General features: G+C 40.7%; 1 protein-coding gene across 3 annotated transcripts; it reads left to right on the forward strand.

Annotated features, from left to right (window-relative positions):
- Nucleotides 1-512: 512 nt before the first annotated feature.
- loxhd1a (lipoxygenase homology PLAT domains 1a) lies at nucleotides 513-18934 on the forward strand. Of its 3 annotated transcripts, none has more exons than XM_077498370.1 (32): nucleotides 513-617; nucleotides 705-791; nucleotides 888-1023; nucleotides 2438-2592; nucleotides 2670-2830; nucleotides 3593-3669; nucleotides 3841-4037; nucleotides 4578-4770; nucleotides 5769-5929; nucleotides 6068-6401; nucleotides 6480-6631; nucleotides 6891-7024; nucleotides 7785-7939; nucleotides 8004-8108; nucleotides 8321-8449; nucleotides 9240-9407; nucleotides 9475-9656; nucleotides 9804-9920; nucleotides 10686-10848; nucleotides 10956-11110; nucleotides 11182-11391; nucleotides 12190-12304; nucleotides 12353-12576; nucleotides 13595-13780; nucleotides 13888-14015; nucleotides 14141-14258; nucleotides 14365-14542; nucleotides 16159-16344; nucleotides 16417-16587; nucleotides 16657-16795; nucleotides 16911-17066; nucleotides 18232-18934. In XM_077498370.1, the coding sequence occupies exons 1-32, from the start codon at nucleotides 615-617 to the stop codon at nucleotides 18710-18712; spliced, it is 5256 nt and encodes a 1751-aa protein (XP_077354496.1). In that variant the 5' UTR covers nucleotides 513-614; the 3' UTR covers nucleotides 18713-18934. The 3 variants fall into 3 exon arrangements, with proteins under 3 accessions (XP_077354496.1, XP_077354497.1, XP_077354498.1); XM_077498371.1 differs by having other exon boundaries at nucleotides 12368-12576; XM_077498372.1 differs by lacking the exons at nucleotides 513-617; nucleotides 705-791; nucleotides 888-1023; ... (4 more) ...; nucleotides 4578-4770; nucleotides 5769-5929 and having other exon boundaries at nucleotides 6246-6401; nucleotides 6480-6626.
- The last annotated feature ends 1418 nt before the right edge of the window (nucleotides 18935-20352 follow it).

Raw genomic sequence — 20352 nt, forward strand, 5'->3', positions numbered from 1 at the left:
TCATGCACGGCTCCAAGGGCATAAAGAACAGCGGCAAAATCTTCCTGGAGGGCGGCGCCTTCGAGCGCGGCCTCATCGACATTTTCAATGTGGAAATCTGCGAGTTGATCAGCCCCCTCAGCAGGGTCACCATCGGGCACGACAACGGGGCCGTGGGCGCCGGCTGGTATTGTGAGAAGGTACAATGTGACACACAGTCACATACGACAGAAAGACCCTCACACACATTCCATTTCTCATCTAGGTGGTCATCTACTGTCCATTCACGGGTGTGGAACAGACATTTCCGTGCGGGATGTGGCTGGACGAGGACGAGGGCGACGGACTCATCGAGAGGGAGCTCTACGAGATGGTTTCTCTCCGGCAGAGAAAGCACAAGAGTGAGGTCTACCAGGTCATAGGCACGCCCGCTGACTACATTCAAAAAGCTCATTTACTTAATGGTTTTCGCTACAGAGTACCCCTGGTCCTTGTGGATCTGGACCTCGGACCTGAAGGGAGCGGGGACCGACGCGCAGGTATTTCTGCAGATCTACGGCGAGAGTGGCAAATCGGATGAGATCAAACTGGAAAACAACTCGGACAGTTTTGAGCAGGGGCGCCTTGATAAATTCATGGTAATCCCCGGATTAACCACTGACTGCTGAAATTACTTTCACAGTTTTTCTGAGTTTTTTTGGGTTTTTTTTTTGAAATCCTTTTAGATTGAAATGCCCGACATCGGACGGCTCCTAAAAGTGCGCATCTGGCACGAGAAGAGGCATCCGTTTGCCGGCTGGCACTTAGGGAGGGTGAGGGCTTTTCGGTGCTTGGTCTGATGCACATCGGTCAAACTCAATACCTGGGAGCCAGATTGGTCCCGTCATATAATTTGTGACCTTTTGCAGGTTAGTTTACTGAAGACCCTGACAATGGAGAAATACAATTTCGAATGCGGTCGCTGGCTTGATGTCAACGAAGATGACAACGAAATTGTGCGGGAGCTGCCGGCGACTGGAGCCCTTTGTGGGGAGCCGCTACCATGTAGGAAACAAGTTAATACTATTACAGTATGTGAACTGATAGGTTTCAAGTTAACATTTCATTCAAGATGCCACATTTATGGTTTTGTTGGAGGGAGCACAGCATGTCTGCCTCATAGTTCTGAGGTTCAGGGTTAGAATCTCATCCAACATCAACTGGAATAGACTCAAGATCACCTGAAATCCGAATGACAAGTATACTATATAAAATCACTTTTGGCTAGCACAGAATGGCTTTAAATGGCAAAACCTTGAAAAATTCTACACGAAGGGATGCTTGATTTACATAAATCCATAAATCTGATCCAATCAATCCTTCCCATTCACAATCAACACAAACAGCTTAGGATGTTTTTTTCCGTGTAATCCTCTTTGTGATCTTTTCCCATCCCATTCCTGCGGTTGAAATTCCATGACAAGTCTCCGTAAACCAATCAGCAGACTAATGTATCGAGCGCCATCTGTGATTTGTGCCAACAGAAGAGTATCCAAATGTACCATTAGCAAAAAACCTCTTAGTAAGCGGTTTCCTAGGTAACTTATGTCAACGGAAACACTTATCATTTGAGTTTTTGAATTCACTTTATTGGGTATCCTTATGTTTATCAATGGAAGATATTCTTTGAAACGACAGTCTACAATTGGTAACCTTGACTACGTTTTGTCAATGGAAACTCAAATTCAAAAATTTTCCATTGACATAAGTTGTCAACCATGCCTATCAGGTCACTTTGGTATAAGTTAATACCAACAGATGAGTGTCTAAAAGTGGTAATGTTGACAACTTTTGTCAATAAAAAGTTACGAAAGAAGTTACAGGTTTGTATTGACAGAAATAGTTATTTAGAAGTTAGTTAGTTCGAAGTTATCAATGGAAAAGCAACTGATACGAGTTTCCGTTGACAAAAGCTGTTGACGGCAACACTTTTGGACGCGCTTGTGTTGGTACTGTTAACATCTTACCGATCTGACCTGAATGGTGGAAATGCAGCATGAATTCACTAACTTCTTCTTTGAAGACATTTAGCCATCATTTAGCCATTTTCAGCTGTAAAAAGTGCACATTTTTTTCTATAATTATTAATGTTATAACTTCATTATTTTCCATATACAATTAATACCTTTAAAAACATTTTGCAGCTTGTTTACAAATAACATCACAGGTGCTCAGGAAATAGGTAACAACCAATCACAGCTCACCTGGTTTCTAGATTTGGTCATGTGACGTTAGAAAACTGGGCCATGATTGCCCACCTGAGCGAGCGTGATGTCATCGTAAGTCGACAGCATGTGGCAAAATGTGTAATTAATTGTACATGAAAAATAATAGTTATCACATTAATTATAGACAAAATATTATCTTCTTACTGCTGAAAATGGCTAAATGAGTCAAACATTTTTGTTTTTTGGCTTAGTGATGAAGTATCGCGTCACCATCTGCACGGGCAACGTCAGCGGCGGCGGCACCGATGCCAGCGTCTTCCTCAACGTCATCGGCGACCTGGGCGACACCGGGGAGCGACTCATGATCATGAGCAAAAACAACGTCAACAAATTCGAAAAAGGCAACGTGAGTAAGGACGACGGCAAACACGAGTGACGTTCGGTTCATGTCACCGCTTTTTTTTGCTCCATATTTTCCTTCAGCACGACGAGTTTCTCATCGAAGCCGTGTCCCTGGGGCGCGTCCACCGGGTACGAGTCGGACACGACGGCCGCGGCGGAGGTTGCGGTTGGTTCCTCGATAAGGTCATGGTGAGGGAGGAAGGCCAGCCAGAGTCGTTAGCCATCGAGTTCCCATGTTACAGGCAAGTTGGTCATTTGCATAGTATATTGCCAAATTTGATCCTTTTGGTAAGTTGTACTTTGACTTGCGAATGTCCCATTTTGCAAGTTTTTCGATACACTTTTTTTTTTAATACACTTTTGGGCAGATTGGGGAGGCGAAACAAAATGATGCTTCTTAACACATGGGATGCAACAGGTTAGCTATTCAACTCAGGACAATCTTTTAGACAATAGACACATCTTATAATCGGTCCCTTGATCACTTCCTGAAATGTGTCGTTATGTGCGTATTGCGTAGCATTTCTTTCGTCGTTTGAGAGATTTTGGGCATTTGTATGTCTACATCCTGTGAACACCCAAAATGATGCCTCAGTGCAACATACAAGATCCAAAACAGTATTGGCTCCATGTCATTGGTACTAATTCTCTTTTTCTCTTAACGCATCTAAGCCCCTGCTGTGTTTGCAAACAAAATATCCAAAAGGCCTGATAAGTGCAGCAAATTGGGCCTGCACGGCTCTCCAGTTACATGCCATTAAGTTGTTAGGCAGCTGATGGATGGGTTTCGCCTTACAAATAGGGACTAAATGCACAGTGGTCAGACAGCTGTCTCTTTCAGTAATGGGAGCACAGCGGTCAGGCTGCCGTGCTGTGTTACATCTGGAAAGTGTCCTGTCTGCTTTCTTTTATTGGGATTGATCACGTTCTCATTATATAGATGAATTTCTAGGACTGAGTCCCCCTCAGGTCAACTATAGTTCAACGAATGTGTCTCCAATCAGATGGTTGGACCGCAATGAAGACGACGGGCAGATCATCCGAGATTTGGTCCCAGCCGGAGAAGGCCTGCGTCTTTTTAGTGAGTGATGTAATCCCAAGAATATTTGCGGTTCAATATGACCCTCTTTGTGTTTTACAAGATGACTTTGTAGTCATTTTGACCCTGTAAAGCCAATTATAAAAATTTCAAGGGGCATCATTTAATCAATTGTTTGTTTTTCTGTACACTTCCCACCACCTCGCCCTTCAGATGTCAGCTACCACATCGCAATCAAAACAGGCAGCGTGAACGGTGCCAGCTCCGACTCTCGGGTGTTCGTCAAGCTGTATGGCGAGAGGGGCGACAGCGGCAAGATAACCCTGGCGGTTTCCGACAACGACCTGAGGAACTACTTCGAGACTGCTCGCACAGACATCTTCACCATAGAAACCTCCGACATTGGAAAGGTACGCTCGGAAGAGTCCGCCCGTTTTCAGATTGTGATTGGGGGTTCGAACCAAGGTAATTACAGTTTACAAAAACAAACAAAATAACGAAAAACAGGACTGAAAATATATTATATGGTGGAGCGGTACCTGAGTGGTTAGCATATTTGCCTCTTTTACGATATATCTATTAAGGTCAATGACATTGCATGTTGACAATCACATCAAAACAATCTAACCACAGAAGCAGTATTTTACACTTCACTTATTGCCTTTAATTTTTTGTTCATATGTTCTAAAATAATTTTGCAATTGTATCTTTTGTAGCGATTTTGTTACACCATTTTACATAAAAGTAAAACTAATACTAAAACTATTTTTTTTTAAATCAACTAAAATTAAGCATTTGTTATAAATAACTAAATAAATGAATAAATAACTAATTCAAACACTCACTCTAAAAACTAATTAAAATTAACTTAATTTGAAAAACAAAAGTTAAGAGGGAATAAAAACAAAAACAAATTAAAAACTATTCTAACCTTTGGTGCATTTTGGCAGATCAACCGACTCCTCATAGGCCACACCAATGAAGGCCTGCGAGCCGGCTGGTTCCTGGACAGCGTTCAGATCTCGGTGCCAGTCCAGGGCAAGCAGTACATGTTCCCCAGCCACCGCTGGCTCTGCAAGGACGAGGCTGATGGCAAAGTAGAGGTGGAGATCTATCCCAGCGAGATCTTGGACATGGAGAAACGTAAATAATCAAATCTCAACTGCAAATTCATCAATGTGTTGATTTGTTATTTATTATAAAAGCATTGCTTTGGCACCATTTTGTGTGCCTGTTTTTTTCTATAGTAGTGGTTTGATAGTTGATTTCCACTTTGAAATGAATTTAAAAAAATGCCATTAATCTAGAAACCCCCGCCCCAAAAAAAAGCTGTTGTAAGGTGCTCTTTAATTAAAAAATAAAAATAAAAATAGCACTCTACAAAAACACGCAATAACAAAAAATGAAATAGTTTTTGCATCATGATTGGCCATCAGGGGGCAGTATATTACAGGTACAGTATAGCTTTAACAGATTTGATGGCATCTGTAACACAAAGATCACTACCACGTTATCATTGGGATAGTGGATTTTCTTAAATTTTAGTTAATTACGCAACATTTAATTGTCTCTCTGAGGAGTTGTTTACTGTACAATTTTGAAAAAGAATCTAATTGTGATTTTTTAACCCTTTATTTATAATTTACCATTAACATTTGAAACAATCTTATCCAACAAATAACAGATACTAATTGTGATTTTTTTTTTTTTTACCTCATAATCGAGACTATGATTCAATGTTCGATTTTTATCAAGTTCTTCTTCCTAGTTGTATTTCTTAATGTAATGATAATCTGTATTACAATCAACAATACCAGATTCATTACACATGAATGTTTTGTTGTTTTGGTTAGGCTTACAGTATAATAAAAACAAATGAACTGTGTTTTAATGTGAAAGACAATTTATCTACTTAAATTAGAATTGTTTACACTTTGAGACTGACTTGCAGTCTTTTAGACGTTAAGACAACTACATAAAATTCTACCAAACCTAAAATTGTAGCATATAAACAGAAGTCTGTAAATCAAGTCCGACTACAACAATAATGCAAAGAAATCCGTAGCTTTATCAACTTTTCATGTTCCACAGTGATATGTAAACATGTGGCGTGTACTCCGTCCCATTCTATTCCGTCACAGTGATCAACTACGAAGTGAGCGTGGTCACGGGGGACGTGCGCACGGGCGGGACCAACGCAAACGTCTTCTGTCAGATTTATGGAGATGAGGGAAAAACTGAAGTTCTTCCCCTGAAGAGCCGATCCAACAATTTTGAACGCGGCACCACTGAGATCTTCAAGGTCAGTATCGAGGTCTTGTGTTCAATGGTGGGAAGTAACAAAGTGCAACTAGTTCCTTACTGTACTTACTGTATATAATATAATGGGCTTGCCACCTCTGACTTTCACGCCTCAACCATTTGCCTTCCACTTGTCCAGATAGAAGCCCAGGATGTGGGCAAGATCTACAAGCTGCGGATCTACCACGACGGCAAGGGCATCGGCGACGGCTGGTTCCTGGAGTCGTTGGACATCAAACGCCTGACGACGGCCATGGTGCAGGTGGAGGTGAAGCGCGAGGACGTCAAGAAGGATAAGAAGAAGGACAAGAAGAAGAAGAAGAAAGATGAAGAGGAGGAGGTGGAGATGGTGGAGGAGCTACAAGAGGTGGTGGAGACGTTCAGCTTCCCTTGCAACCGCTGGCTGGCCAGGGATGAGGAGGACGGTGAGATTGTGGTCGAGCTCCTGACCGACGACAATGAAGAACTCGAGGGTAAACGAACTCACGTGTACCAGAGGGAAGTGGAAACGTCACACTTTGCAATTAACGCTTTTGTTTCCCTTTCGCCAGTTAACTCTTACGAGGTGCACGTGTTCACGGGGCATCTGTGGGGGGCGGGGACCGACGCTAAAGTTTACATCAATGTCTACGGTGAAAACGGCGACACGGGCGAGCGCCGCTTCAGGAAGTCCAACCACCTCAATAAATTTGAGAGAGGTCAGGTAAGCTCTGCTATGTAGGACAACTTTCTTTCGTGTGTGGATTAATTCCTTTTTAAGAATGACTCTTTGGGTCACACTGACAAAAAACAGAAATGAACTTAAGAATTAAAATGGAAATTTTCTCAAAAACAACAAAAATACAAAAGGGTACAAAATTGATGTCTTTTCAAGAGTAAGGTTGGAAAATTATGCGTCAAAATAGTAAAATGACAACATTGACATTTCCTCACCTTTTGATTGCGTGTGTGTGCGTGACAAGGAGGACGTGTTCAGCATCACGGCTGTGGACCTGGGCACCCTGAAGAAGCTGAGGATCCGACACGACAACAGCCAGGCCGGGGCTGGCTGGTTTTTGGACAGAGTGGAGATTGTCGACAACAAGGATGACACCACGTAAGTCACTCGCAAATAAATAATAGACAGTTTTGTAGTCATGATATTATCTTGGATTTATGTAGCACCTTTCAAGGGACACGAGCATGCTGTAAAGATTTTTTTTTTTTAATTAAATGGTTTGAATAAACATGGCTATTTACTGTCACAACATTTTTTATCATACTTTTCCAACAGTTTTTCTTTAAAAAATAAATAAATAAATTGTAGTTATAAGATTTTTTTTCCCCTTGAGAATGCTTAAAATGACTGAATTAATTAATTGAAAATAAAAAACATTTTTGTGTATATACTGTGGTAGTGAATGAATAATTCGAGTAACCAACTTTTTCTTATTAAAAAAAATAAAAAAAATAAAATAAAAAATAAACATTTGTGATGCATAATTTTAAGCTGGTCAGTGACCAGTACTGTTAAAACATATGTGATCCAAATTTACTGTAGGTATCACACTTTTCTGAGTAGTGAGCTTCATTCACATGCACATGGAACGTTGTACAGCACCTCCATGTGGCAAGAAATGGTACTTTTCCTATTCTTAAACACATTTATTATAAGAGTTAATAGTGAAATACTGACGATGCAAATAATAGGGGATAGGTAAAAAATAATAATAATAAAGTCACATCATTTGTATTGCCAAACTACAAATGTGTGAATTTGTGTCCTTTCATCATCCCTGCTCTGATCAAGTGTAATTAATGCATTAAATCCATAATCACTTGAAAGAACCTGGCAGATGCCCACCTGTGTGTTCCAGGTACTTCTTCCCATGCAAGCGATGGCTGGCGGTGGACGAGGACGACGGGCAGCTGGCCAGGGAGCTGGTCCCTGTGGACGAAGCATTCATGAAGAAAGGCGACGACGAGGATGATGATGGCGACTCTGAGGCTACACTGGGACTGGAACAGAAAGGTGAGGCCACCAGAATTAGAAATGAGTACATAAACATGACTCTATACTGCACCCGTTACTGCAGCCATGTCCACCACGTACACGGTGAGGATAAAAACTGGGGAGAAGAAGTACGCCGGGACGGACGCCAATGTTTTTATGACCCTATATGGTACCAAGGATGACACAGGTGGGACGCTTCATTACACTTTCCAAGCCTATATTGAGTCAAAGCACATATTTTTTTTATGAGAAAAGTCTCATGACCTACCACTAAAAATAGTGCTGTATACAGTGATAAATACAAAACCTTCTTAGCAACACAAGAGCAAAACTTTAGAAACAGCTGTGAAGATGATGCAGTGGCATTTTACTGAATTTTGCTGTTTCTCCTAACGCCAGGCATCATTAACTTGAAGGCCTCCAAGACGCAGAAGAACAAGTTCGAACGGGGCATGATCGACGAGTTCACCGTGGAGGCGGTGGATATCGGGCCACTCAAGAAGTTACGCATCGGACACGACAACCGCGGTACTGCCACACCTGCGAAAATGCCTAAAAGCTCTCACAAGGGTGCAGCAGGGTTCACAAATGTTTGGTGCCTCGAACTTGGGTATAAAAGACATGTTTTCATTCTAATTTGTTGGTATAGGACAGAAGTAGGGTGGGGAATTAAGAATGTAACTTTGATTCCATTTTCAACACTGCGTTTCTGATTGATTCTCATTGATAGTTTGACATCACTGATATCATTACCATAATACAGTAAACCCCCCCCCCCCCATAAGTGAAATTCGCTCTATCAAAATACCCTGTTTAAATACTCCCATTGGCATGTTTTTATACTTTTAAAAAATAATAAAAAATACAAACCTAAACACAACGTAGTGAGAAATAGCAAGAGAAATGGCTAACGAAAATATTGTACAAACAGTAAATCAGTCCCAAACAAACTAAACATCAATAATGCCCAAAGATGTACATTATAAAATTAATTTACAGGCGTCTCTTTCTGTAAAAGCAAATTACAGTGAATGACATTCAATCATTTTCAACCAAAACTAAACTGTGATGAAATACTTCCTGTTTTAGTTCTTCTACTTGGAAAATTTACACTGCCTCAACTTAATTCTGTCGCCACTTAGTGGTCGACAGTGGAATTACACACAAATAGAGCTGGTGATCAGTTCAGGAGGTATCCCTCGTTTCTTGTCAAAGGTCAACCCAAATGAGGACAGGTGCCATAGAGAATGAATGGTGGATGACTGTGGCCCAAATTTTCGGACCCTGACCCTCAGTTTTGGCTGTCATGGTTCTTTAGGGGGCGGTTCGGCAGGCTGGTTCCTGGACTGGGTGGAGATCAACGCTCCTTCGCTGGGGCAGAAACTTCGCTTCCCATGCGGCCGCTGGTTGGACAAAGGAGAGGACGATGGCGCCATCTCCAGGGATCTTTTTCCTAATACTCTTCAAACGGAACTTTACACGCCATGTAAGACTGCCGCTGATGAACATCATGTTCTTACCAACACATTTGATCCATTTTTTTTTCTCTCTAGTTGTCCCTTACGAGATCAAAATCTTCACGAGTGACGTTTTTGGAGCGGGCACGGACGCGGACGTCTTTGTGGTCCTGTACGGACGAGACGCCGTATGTACGCAACAGAAGAGACTGTGCGTCAACAAGAGGGAGCGGATTATGTATTTTGAGAGGGGAGCCGAGGACATGTTCATTGTTGAGGTACAGTGGTACCAAAAACACCCCTAGTTCATGGAAAGCTACAGTTTATAGTTTTATTTTTTTACACCTTTTATACTCTCGATTTTGTTTTGAATGTGTTGAAAAAGTGGGTTATATTATGATGCTTGCCTCATGTGCTCGCTGAAGCTGGAGGACGTCGGGGTGGTCATTGAGAAGATCCGCATCGGTCATGACAACCGCGGCGTCAATCCAGGATGGCACCTGGATCGAGTGGAGATCCGACGTCTGCTCAAGAAGGGAAAGGTGCACCCCAGATTCAAATTAAATTATGACCATAAAAAATAACAAAGTACTTTCAGTATTTAATTAATAAGCAATATAACTAATGTTAAAAAAAAAAAAACATAAAATGTGCAATTTAATCAATCACGTCTACTTTTCTATTCATTTTTTTTAATTAAAAGTACTGTATACCTTTAAAAAAAAAAAAAAAGTTTGGATGCCCATGTCACTGTATAAAAATACAAACAGCACTCAGCTTCCATCATAGCATGTAACTAAATCGAAATAATCATGTAATATAATCAATAAAAAGTGGTACAAATACAATGCAAAACTAATAAAAATTAAATTACTAAAATGGTGGTTGAATAAAATGCAGCTAATTATCGGGAAACAAAAAAATAATTAAAATAAATCCATCCATCCATCCATCCATCGATTTTCTTGACCGCTTATTCCTCACAAGAGTCTCGGGGGTGCTGTAGCTGCAGCTGCAGCTGGCTTTGGGCAGTAGGCGGAGTAAACCCTGAACTGGTTGCCAGCCAATTGCAGAAATAAATACATACATACATAAATTAATTTAGAATGATGGATGAGCAGCTACAAAGTCCTTAGCCAAATAGCTAACGATAATAAATTAATTTTAACATTTTCAGACGCTAACGAAGTGCTAGAGTGTACCAATGGTGCCACAAAAACTTGCAGTTAGACAACCTCAACATCCAACTCACATGCTTGATACAGTAAGTCAACTCACTTCACCACAGACCGGACTGGTTGTTGCAGGGCTCGGAGACGGTTATCTTCCCGTGTGAGCGCTGGCTCGCCAAGTCGGAGGACGATGGCGAGACGGTGAGGGAGCTGGTGCCCTCCGACATCATCACTGAGAAGCTGTCACGAGACGGCAGCCTGAAAATCACTGAAGTGGAGGTGGAGGACGCCCTGGAGAGTACGACAAACACATTACAACATTAATGTTCAAGTATGGTCTGATTGTTGGTAGGGGTGTACGCTACGCTGACTGACTTGGATGTGGTCCTCTCCATTCAACCGCAGCACATACATACAATGTGTCCGTGATGACCGGCGACATGTACGGGGCGGGCACCGACGCCAACGTGTTCCTCACCATCTACGGCGACCTGGGTGACACAGGAGAGAGGAAGCTCAGCAAGTCGGAGAACAACAGCAACAAATTTGAGCGAGGATCCGTAAGGACACGTCGACAACGAAGAAGAATCCCCACAAATAATAAACCAATATTGAGTTTAATTTCTCACAGGTGGACAAGTTCACCATAGAGGCTGTGGACCTGGGGCAGGTGTTCAAGATCAAGATCCGTCACGATAACAGCTTGATGAGCGCCGACTGGTACTTGGACCAGGTGGAGGTTCTTGACGTGGACACGGAGGAGGTATTCCTCTTTTTGTGTGAACGATGGCTGTCCACGAAGAGGGAGGACCGCCGCATCCAGAGAGTTTTTTACAATAAGGTAACACCAAAAACCACCAAATTATATCCATTTTTACAGTGCTTGTCCTCATTATGGTCGCAGAGCTGGTCACAGTTGACTTTAGCCAAGAGGCTGTTAGCTATCCATGGTTTTAGAATGTGGTAAAAAGCCAACGAACTTGGAAAACCCTCACAAAAGTAAAGGGAGAACATTCAAACTCCAATTAGGAAAGCCAGAGTTGTGATTCAAACCCCGAACCTTAGAGCATAGAGATGGTTGTGTGGATGACCAAAAATGCCAAAATAATAAATAAATACATACATAAATAAATAGAAAATAAAACAGATATAAAAATAAAAAATTACATACAAAAAATATAGATGAAAATGGAAAAAAATACATAAAGTAAAAATAAATAAAAAATAGATGAGATTAAAAAAAATAAAAATACATGTGGAAATAAACACAAAATATGTAAATACAATTCAATATAAATCAATAAATATAAACGCTCTGCTCTCTCATTTATTTCAAGTTACAGCATGAAATACATCATGAAAAGTTATTCATGTAACTCATTTCAATAACATTTCATGACGCATTTCATGCTGACAGCATCTGTAGCATCAAATAAATAAATGACAGCAGAGCGTTTTTATTTAATACTGTCTGTGAAAGGCACTATAAAATGGTTGTTTACTTTAAATCTATTTATAAATTTATTTTTAGATATATTTCCACATTTATTTTTATTTTTGCAATCTCGTTTTTTGGCCCTCCATATGCTTGTACCATCAGTGGACAACTTCTCAGTATGTCAATGTGCGGTTGTTTCAGGGCTACGAAGGCGTCCGAGAGAGCCTGAATACCAAGAAGTCAACGTTGAAGAGCGTCGACAACAACATGAACAAAAAAAGCAAAAAGAAGGAAGAGGAGGAAGAGGAACTCCCAGGTATTAACCACGTACGACGTCCATCTTAAGCCGAATGATTTTAAGCAGAACTTTCCTGCGCAGTCATACCATATCACATTACACTGTGCACCGGGCTGGAGCGAGACGCCGGCACCACCAGCAGGGCCTATGTTATCATTATCGGGGCCAATCACAGCCGCACGGAGAGGCTCTGGCTGGACCCGCCGGACGGGAGAAAGGGCCTCCAGGCCGGATCTCTGGAAAGCTTTGAGTGCCATGGCGCAGACGTGTGGGAGATCAAAAAGGTTGAGGTGAGCGTCTGCCCGCTAACTAACCGTAATCCCACAACCCTAGCCCCCTACTCTGAGCGACTATACCAGGGGTCTGCAACCTGCAGCTCTGGAGCCACGAGGCTGTTTTAGAGTCTATCCTTTGGCTCCCTGTGGACCTCTAAAAAAAGAATTGTAAAAAAAAAAAAAAAAAAAAAAAAAAAAAAAAAAAAAAAAAAAAGTACATATTAATTTTATTGTTTTTTTTTTTTAGGTAAAATATTATTTTCATGAGTTAACAATTCATATTTTTAATTTAATTTTTAATTAAATGTTCAAAAAAATGTCAGAGTCCAAATTTGTAAGTTGTCAGAAAAGACAGGTAGATGAAAAACTTTTTTTAAGTACCTAAAAATGTCCAAAAAGTGACAAAAAAAATCCAAAAAGAGCAGAAACTTGCCATATAATGTACCCAAAATTGCACACAAAAAAAATCTGAAAATGTATTTTAAAAATGGCAGAAAATACATTGTTCCAAAAGTAACCATAAAATGTCAACAAACAAAAGAAGAAAGGCAGAAAATTACCATGTCTCTGGAATTCCCCAAAAAGTCATAAAATTCATTATTTTAAAAATGTAGAAAAGTAAAACATTCAAAAAGTAAAAAATGTCCAAAAACAAAACATCCTGATTAACTCTGAAATTATCATATAATATCCACAAAATTGCCAAAGAAGTCAGAACATTTATTTGTAAAAAGTCAGAAAAGTAAATATTTAAAAACTAACTATAAAATGTCACAAAATAAATATAAATTATAATAAAATGTCCACAAAATTTCCAAAAATGTCAGAAAATTGATAGCAAAAAAGGCAGAAAAAAAAACATAAAATGTCCAAAGAGGAAAGGCAAATAAATACCATCTGTCCATATCGTGTTGTTCATCACAATGTTCAAAGGTTTTGCATCTCCAGACAGATTTTTTGTTATTCATTTGCCCTAAAATGGCTCTTTTGGCAGTAAAGGCGCTGACCCTGGACTATACCCTCCATCTTACAGCTCGGCCATGATGGTGCCACTCCCGAGAGCTGCTGGCTGGTAGATGAGCTCTCTGTTGCTGTGCCAACAAAAGGGGTCAAGTATATATTTGCTTGTGCATGCTGGCTGGCCAAAGATCGCGGTGATGGCCTGACTGCCAGAGTTTTCAATGTGCTGGATGCAGAAGCCGTTTCCATCTCCCAGAAAGTGCGTGGCCTCCGGTTCTGACCTCCACATTAAACACAAATCCATCTTAAATCTCAAGAGCTCAAAACGGGGCCTAAAATCTGAAAACAGTTGTGGTCCTCTCATAGGTCATTTATGAGGTCACTGTGGCCACAGGTGACGTACAAAACGCAGGAACAGACACCGAGATCTTTATGACCGTGTTTGGTGCCAACGGCAGCACGGAAGAAATGATGCTGCAGAAGAATGAGGACAGGTGAGACCCCAGAATAATGGGGCATAAATAAAGACTTTTTTTTTTTTTTTTACAAGACTGAATTTCTACGTGAGTGTGACTATACTTTTACCCCCTCTAAATTGAGCTTCAACCTAATTTTTTAGGTTCGAGCGAGGTCAGGAGGACACCTTTAACATGGAGATCGATGACATCGCCCCGCTCAGGAAAATGAGGCTACGCATCGATGGCTCAGGCAGCAGACCGGATTGGTTCCTTGATACGGTTGGTAAACCTCATCTAACAGAAGACTTCCGGGCAAAATATATCAGGACTTGCTCATCGTTGAAAGTCTGAAGTTCTTCCTCTGATCAGACAATGACTTCTTCAGGTGACCATGCGCAACCTGACCACGGGGGAGGTGTCCGTGTTCACCTATGAGGAGTGGCTGTCCAGGACACGTGGACCTAAAAGGACCATGATTTGCGAGATGGCTGCAGTGGTGGACGAGGAAACGATGGTGGAAATCACCACCTACGTGATTCAGGTCAAGACTGGCGACGTCGCAGGTGCGTCTTTGTTGTGCATCTGGAGTCGGATGACAAGTGCCCTGTGATTGATTGCCGACCATTCCAGAGTGTTTTTTGCCATTCCTCAGCGTAGGTATATTATGGTAGATGATTTCTCCCGATTGGAGCCAGATGATTTCTCATCAATGGTAGAAAAACTGTGGAAGACTGTGTATGCCGCCCATTGACAATTCCGAACATCCAAGCATTTTTATATTTCCGCAACACAAATGTTTTTGTTACGTGGTGAAAACAAACGGTGTATTGTAGCCTATTGCTTTTGCTTGTGACTAGTATACAAACCAGGTAGTTTGTTATTGTAGTCAAAGACATTTAATCACATTATGAAATCAAAATAATACTCACCAATCAAATTACAACATTTCCAAAGTCCAATGCTTTTCAATGAGCGGAGAGCTTCCTTCCACCGAGTTGACCGCCATTTTGCCTGCGAGACGCCAGTTCCTTTCACTGATGTTTATTGTGGGTGTCACTAAAAGTACAACCATACGAGTAAAAAAAACACAGTACATTTACAACGAACATAGAATAGCTTTAAGCTAATAGCGACAAAAAATACAAAAAGAATACTTACCACTTTGACCTGCCCACAATCAACGGCAGTCTTCTTCTCCAGTACTCTTTACAAACAAACGTGTAGCTTGAAGTTTCAAAAATCTTCTTACACAAACTTTGTATACTATTCGCTCGGCAAAACGAGGAATGAGTAATGAAATGTAATTGATAAACATGGAAATGTCACAAGTGCTTCTTCGTCAAGAGTAAAACTTAAGGAGATACTGTACCAACTTCCGTTTAACGTTTCAAAATAAAGGTACCGTATTTCAAAATAAATAAAGATGGCAACAATTAAATTACACTTAGTAGTAACCTCTGGTTCTGCTTTTATACACTTGAGCTTTTACATCTCGGGAATGAACCTTCAACTTTTTAATGCAATACAAAACAAACCCAAAGTTTGACAATTTGCCCTAACCTTGAGTGAAGGTCAATATCAATCTGGCTATTGCCAGGTTAAATTTGCCCAGCAGGTTAGCCGGAATGTCAGGTCATATTTGCTTTGACTGCAGCACCCTACAGCCAAGAATACACTTTTTTTGTTCTTTTTCTTTGGGTCAGTTTAGACAGATTTGGCTATTTGAACACCAGAGTCTTGTGGGTTTTAGTCAGGCACAACTGACCTCAAAGTGCAAGCTTGTGACCTCGGGTAGCCGCTTCGAGGCGAGACGCAGTCCTGCCTCGCTAATGAGCATCGCATATGCGGTACGCGGCATCAGATAATGGCCTCCTCTGGGACTCTAATCACAGATCCATCTGCATCGACAATGTGAGAGGCCGAGCTGCATATATAAGATCATTTAAAGTAAGATGGGAAGCAATACAGACAGGAGGCTCACATTTGATGCTCCATTTATTCTATTTAATAGTCTCAATACATGCTGAAGGTATTGAAGTTGTGAGGGAGACTCGCCTATTGGCTATAATAATAATAATAATAATAATGTCCATAGGTGTGGATGTGAGTGTGACTGTTTGTTTGTCTATATGCGCCCTGGCGACCAGTCCAGGGTCACAAGCTGTCTTGTCCCATTCAGGAGCCGGCACCGATGCCAACGTTTGGGTCATCATTTTCGGCGAGAATGGCGACACAGGGACCCTGGCGTTAAAGGAGTGCAACAGGTCCAACAAGTTTGAGCGCAAGCAGGTGGACACCTTCCGCTTTACGGACATCCTCAGCCTGGGCGACCTCTCTAAAATCCGAGTGTGGCATGATAACACAGGTTAGATGCCTCACAAAAGAAAAATGCTCCGATTAGTCCCTTGTTGATGACTTTTTACCACCTGGCATGCAGGTCCCGCACCAGGATGGCAATTGGACTACATCGACGTGAAGGACGACCTCATGGACAAGACCTTCCGCTTCCCCTGCGACCGCTGGCTCGCCAAAAATGACGGCGACGGGCAGATAATGAGGGAGCTGGCGTGCGCCAACAATGAATACCTGGACCTAGATGAGAAAACCAGTAAACAAAGAAACACCTTTTTTTTCCCCCCCAGTGCTACGTTACTTACCGTTCTTATGTTCTCCCCAGAGTACGAAATTTGCGTCACCACTGGAGACATGGCAGAGGCTGAAACCAAAGAGAACGCTTGGATCGTGTTGGAGGGGAGAAAGGGTCGATCAAAGGAGTTCTTAATGGAGAACTCGTCAAAGAGGAGAAGGTTTTTACGGTAGGTGCTTGTCTGCCATCTACCATCATGATCACACCCGTCCGTCTTAAGCGGGTACACACGTAGCGATAATAAGGCCAAATTTGATCATGTAACTTCCACTTCCTGTTTCTAGCGGAAATGTTGACAGGTTCGATTTTACGTCCAAAAACCTGGGCGACATCGTCAGCATCTGCGTGGGTCACACATCCAAGGACGGAAAGAAAGTCAAGATGGAGGTTTACTGGCATGTGGAAGAGGTGGTGGTCACTGAAAGAGAGCTGGGCAACAAGTAAGGATGAGGATTTTCTGATTCTGAAGACCCTGGGCAGATTTGACTCACATAGCAACACATAGAAATGGAGATTTAATTAATTGAAGGCAATGCAGCCATGAAGAAAAACTGAAATGAAGAGAACAGACCGTTGGGAATAAATTGATACAATTTTGTGGAACAAATAGATAAAGAGCCATTTTAGGCCAAATAAAAAAAAAAAATCTGCCTGAAGCTGCAGAATTCGTGAAGAACGCGATGAACGAAACAGTATCAATACTAGTATTATTTACTGAGGGCCCAACAGTTTAACATAACAGAAAATATGTAGCATCCAATATTTTGAGATTCATTTTCTTCTGTCTTTCATCTTCCCTTGTTGTATGTTTTCCCCCAGATTTAAGTTTTCATACATTTTTAGACTTTTCTGCCTTTCGGTCAAATTTCTGACAATTTTATGGACATATGGTAATTTTCTGCCTCTCTTCCCTTTTTGGACATTTTATGGCTTTTTTTTTACCTTACCTTTTTTTATACCGATTTTCTGGCATTTTTATGGACATTGTATGGTAATTTTGGGGATTTCTTCTTTTGTTTTTACACATTTTATAGTTTTGAAATATTTTTTCTGCCTTTTTAAAAATAATTTTTCAAACTTTTTGGCAATTCTATGTTTAATATATGGTAATTTTGGGGGATTTCTTTTGTTTTCGAACATTTTATAGTTACTTTTTGTATGTTTTCTTTTCTGCCTTTTAAAAAAAAATAATTTTCTGACTTTTTTGGCAATTACAAAGACATTTTATGCCGGTAATTATCTACCTTTCTTCTTGAGACATTTTATGGTTACTTTACTTTTTGAACATTTTCTTCATTTTCTGCTTTTTTGTGTGACAATTTTGTGTACATTATATGGTAATTTTGTGGGTTGTTTTTTTGTTGTTGATATTTTTAGTTATTTTTTTTGTTTTTACTTTTTCATCTACTTTTAGTCTCTTTTTGTAACAATTTACAAATTTGGACTCTGACTTTTTTTTTTTTTATCTACTAATTTTTTGGGAGACCCAGAAGGGAGGAACTAAAGAGCTAAATGTGGCTCCAGAGCAGCAGATTGAGCCCCACCACTGTGATTTTTTTTTTTTTGTCGAAATGGGATCATTTAAATCCTTCTCGTCACCATCAGGTACATCTTCCACTGTGACTCCCTGGTCCCACTGTCGGCGAAGAGGGATGACTTCTTGACCTTTGAGTGCACCAAGGCCATCGAGAGCTTCGCCAGCAAGGCCCGCAGCCTGGTGCCCGTCAAATACGAGATTATCGTTATCACGGGTGACGAGAAGGGAGCCGGCACGGACGCCAACGTCTCCATCACCGTCTTCGGCTCCAACGGCGACTCGGGTCGGCGGCAGCTACGGCAAAAGGTGCGCAACCTCTTCGAGCGCGAGCAGACCGACCGCTTCCTGCTGGAAATGCTGGACATGGGCGAGTTGCAGAAGGTGCGGGTGGAGCACGACAACTCAGGCCTGCATCCTGGATGGCTGCTGGACCGCGTGGAGGTCACCAACACGGCCAACGGCGTCACCACCATTTTCCTGTGCGGCAAGTGGCTGGACACTAAGAGGGCTGACGGACAGATCGCCAGAGTCCTCTACCCCAAATACTGAACAGTCGTTTCTACATTTGTTTACGTCGGGAAATGTGACAAAGTTTTACATACATATCTTTTTTTGTTTGGTCAGGGGTGAAAAAAATGTGCCATTCTTTTTCAGTCCAGTCTCCACAAGAGTTTCAGCTGCTTTGCAAGGTTGTTGAGTTTTGTATAAGGAATTAAATGATTGTAATATCAAGGCCTTTTCTCAATCGTGTCATTTGCTCCCAGTAACTTATAAATATGTTTTTTGTAATGTTTTAAGTGTCCCAAAGAATGTATACGTTCTTTTTTTTTTTTTTTTTAATGCTAGAGCATACAGAAGGCTTTGATGCAGCCTCTCAACTGCAAAGAATGGTTGCAGAAATGGTAGTTATTACACAAATGGCCAGCAGGTGGCAGCAGAGTAAAAGAGCTCAATCAGGAGCATGTTGAAAAAAAGTTCAAGTACTCACAATTCTAAATAGATTTGTGAAAATTGATTAAACTTACCTGTATTCTAATGCTAATTGCTGCAAAACGGAAACAGAAGAATACTTTTTTTTCCTGATGAAAGAAGAGACTTTAATCTTTCTTTTGACGACCAATCATTTCTCATCTGTTTTCTGGGTTTGGTCAGCAAACTGAGCCATGATTGGTCATTCCCTACTGCAGAGTCCTCAGCAGAGGTGATGTCATCTTCATTCGACGGCAAGTGGAATAATTCGTTTTTAAAGGTATTAATTGTACACGAAAAAAATGAAGTTATCAAATTCATTCTGGACAAAATATTAACATTTTACTGCAGAAAATGACATTCCTCTCTTAATATGATAAGAACAATGCTTTATATTCATAATAATAGCAATAATCTTAGAAGTAATTTAACAGATAAATAAGTCAAATATGACTATTCTTGTGACTTTCCATTTTATCATTTTACTACTCCAAAGGGAAGGAAAATCAATATCCAACAGTGGCTCATGTGACTAAATTTCTGTTATATAGAGCAGTGTTAACAAAATCGCATTTAACCTTTTTTTAACATAAGATTACACGTATCTAACTTTAGACTAAATTTAATAATTTTATAAAATTTCAGTCATATAACCATGATTCACATTTGACTAGTAGCCAGACATTTTTCCCCAATTTTATTACAAAAAGAGCACATACAAAAGGATAATATACAAGCCATGAAACAATTTCAAAATAAAAACAAAAAAAACAAAATTTGGGTTTAGCAATGCCACTTTTGAAATCATCATCATTAGTAGTAAGAATAAATAAGGTACAAAAAATTCCACCACGCGTGAATCTAACATGTATTCGCAATATGTTCATCCACGTCGCACACACTCGTCACCATTAATGTGCTATTGCTTTAATATTAATGATAAATAGTTCTATTTTCAGATAAAATATCCTATATTGAAAAACATTGCGCAGTCACGGCTAGACCAGCAGTTTTGTACACACACACACGGATGGTGGCAGCCCTTTCACTGGCACTCTTCTTTTGGGAGAGATATTTCCGGGTGTTGTTCGCATTCAAGCAACATAATGAATACTTGGAATATAGCATTTATAAAATATTTGCAAAGTCAATCTCAAGCCATTGAATCAGTGCATTGAAACCTGAGAAAACATGCAGTTGTGCTTTAAAAACCTTCCGTA

This window comes from Festucalex cinctus, chromosome 15, assembly GCF_051991245.1.
Source record: "Festucalex cinctus isolate MCC-2025b chromosome 15, RoL_Fcin_1.0, whole genome shotgun sequence".
Classification (NCBI taxonomy): Eukaryota; Metazoa; Chordata; class Actinopteri; order Syngnathiformes; family Syngnathidae; genus Festucalex; species Festucalex cinctus.

Bases quoted from the DNA above. Each gene is read 5' to 3' on its own strand.
- loxhd1a (XM_077498370.1), top strand. The intron at 4,771-5,768 runs GTAAATAATCAA...ATTCCGTCACAG, and splicing joins GATCTTGGACATGGAGAAAC to TGATCAACTACGAAGTGAGC. The intron at 16,796-16,910 runs GTAGGTGCTTGT...TCCTGTTTCTAG, and splicing joins AAGAGGAGAAGGTTTTTACG to CGGAAATGTTGACAGGTTCG.